The sequence below is a fragment of the Rhincodon typus genome, chromosome 39, assembly GCF_021869965.1.
Source record: "Rhincodon typus isolate 14 chromosome 39, sRhiTyp1.1, whole genome shotgun sequence".
Taxonomy (NCBI): domain Eukaryota; kingdom Metazoa; phylum Chordata; class Chondrichthyes; order Orectolobiformes; family Rhincodontidae; genus Rhincodon; species Rhincodon typus.
Genome location: NC_063370.1, coordinates 1,987,701 through 1,990,001, shown reverse-complemented (window position 1 = coordinate 1,990,001; position 2,301 = coordinate 1,987,701). Strand labels below are relative to the sequence as shown.

At 42.1% G+C, this 2,301-nt stretch overlaps 1 protein-coding gene across 1 annotated transcript in view; it reads left to right on the top strand.

Moving 5' to 3' along the window:
• Window positions 1-1,399, top strand: part of LOC109929729 (glia maturation factor gamma) — a 15,836-nt gene extending 14,437 nt beyond the window's left edge. Inside the window, exon 7 of the mRNA XM_020529298.2 lies at window positions 1,244-1,399. Within this exon, the coding sequence (XP_020384887.1) occupies window positions 1,244-1,315 (72 nt within the window). The 3' untranslated portion in view covers window positions 1,316-1,399. The remainder of the gene's footprint in view (window positions 1-1,243) is intronic.
• Window positions 1,400-2,301: the final 902 nt, after the last annotated feature.

Below are 2,301 nucleotides of genomic sequence, written 5' to 3'. Positions count from 1 at the left end.
GGTTCATGGTCCACAGAGTTCCCAATTCACAGAGTTCCCAACCCACAGAGTTCCCAATCCTCTGGGTTCTCAGTTCATGGGGTTCTTGGTCCACAGGGTTTACAGTCCATGGGATTCCAAATCGTCTGGGTTCTCAATTCACAGGGTTCATGGTCCACAGAGTTCATAGCCCACAGTGTTTGCTAATATGATACTTTTGCTTGTCAGTATATTTTTAATCTTCACTCTCTCCTTCTGGTTCCTTTCAATAATTCGCAGGAGGCACAGGTGGTTGGTTCACCAACTGCAATGTCTCTTAGTTATTGGTTAAAGGGCACAGCTTCAACAACTGGTGAGGGAAAATAAACTCAGAAATTGTTGGGAAAACTCAGCAGGCTGTTCTGAAGAAGGATCATTGAACCCAAAACAATAACTCTGCTTTCTGTCCACAGATGCTGCCAGAATTGCTGAGTTTCTCCAGCAATTTCTGTTTTTGTTTCTGATTTGGTTCTTTGGTTTTTTTTTGTTTAGGGAAAATAAACTGTTTTTCTTCAGACTTTAGGTATTTTACTGGAGAAAAAGATATGTCATCTGTCTTGCAGCAGTCCAAAGGCTTCTGCCAGCATTGTGTGCATCCACAAGCTGTTCAACTACCCTGGAGCCAATCAGATAGTTGTTGTTAGGATAATGACCTTTGTCATCCACAACTGTTCACAACTCCACTACCCAATCAGCAACCCGTTGCCGGCCAAATCTCACCGTATACACAAGTGTCAACCCATCTGCAAACAGCTTTTTCCATTGCTTGAACAAAGTCGCAGAGTAAAGATGACACATAATGATTTTCAGTGACTTGTTTTTCAAAACTACAGTAATTCCTTCTTCCGACCTTCTCTGTTAGGCAGTTCTTTTCCCATTTCAGTCCACATTCCAAAAATACAGAAAAATAAAAAGGTATGGTCTTTACACGTTGCCCTCAGACTGTTAGCCTGGGGCTCAGGATTACAAGCCCAGTGACCATATCACTGCACCACCATCCTAGGCCAAAATAATTGTGTTGTAGTTCCGGGTAAGAAACATGGTATGATAAAAGTCTCATGAACAAGTGGTGTTCTTGATAAAGCATTCAAACCTTTAGTTCTTTCTAATTGAGAATTGATTTTAGCTCTGCAAAATTAGTGGTAAGCCGTTGGTGATTGGTGAGAAGCTGTGTGTACGAATGGTGCTTACACGCTCCCCTTTCTCTCTCATTGACTGAACACAGGTGTTTGAGATTCGGAACATCGATGAACTCACCGAGGATTGGTTGTGTGAGAAACTGGCATTCTTTCGTTGATTACTGGCACAGTCTTTAAAGGTGTTCATTTCTGAAAATTTGATTTGTTGGGTGAAGACGTATTAAATGAATTTTACATTTTTATCTCCTGTATTTTTGTACCCATACGAGTAAAACCACACAATAATCAGTCATGTGATTTTCAGGCCACACTTCAATTGAGGTGGAGGTAATGGCCTAGTGGTATTACCACTAGACTATTCATTCTGAAATTCAGCTAATGTTCTGGGCTCCAATCCCACCACAGCAGATGATGAAATTTGAATTCAATAAAAATATCTGGTATTAAGAAACAACTGAAGACCACTAAACCATTGTTAATTATCAGAAAGATTTGTCTGATCCACTAATGCCCTTTAGGGAAAGAAATCTGCCATCCTCACCTAGTCTGGCCTACATGTGACTCCAGACCCACAGCAATGTGACTGACTCTCAACTGCCCTCATAAATACTCAGTTGTATCAATTGCTATGAAATCTCAACAAAGAAATGAAACCAGATGGAACTCTTGGTATTGACCCAGGCAGTGGAAAAGACAATGGCAGAAACAGCCCTGTTGACTGTGTAAAGTCCTCCTCACTAGCATTTGGGGCCTAGTGACAAAACTGGGAGAGCTGTCTCACAGACTAATTGAGCAACACCCTGACAGAGTCATACTCACGGAATCATACCTTACAGACAATGTCCCAGATACCACTATCACCATCCCTGGATATGTCCTGTCCCACTGGCAGGATGGACCCTGCAGAGATGGCAGCACAGTGGTATACAGTCGGGAGGTTGTTGCTCTGGGAATTCTCAACATTGATTCCGGATTCCATGAAGTCTCATGGCTTTAGATTAAACATGGGTAAGAAAACCTCCTGCTGATTACTATGTACCACCTTCTGTCAGCTGATGAAACAATACTTGTCCATGTCAAACAACATTTGGAGGAAGCAACTGAGGATGGCAAGGGCACAAAATGTACTCTGGGTGGGGGATTT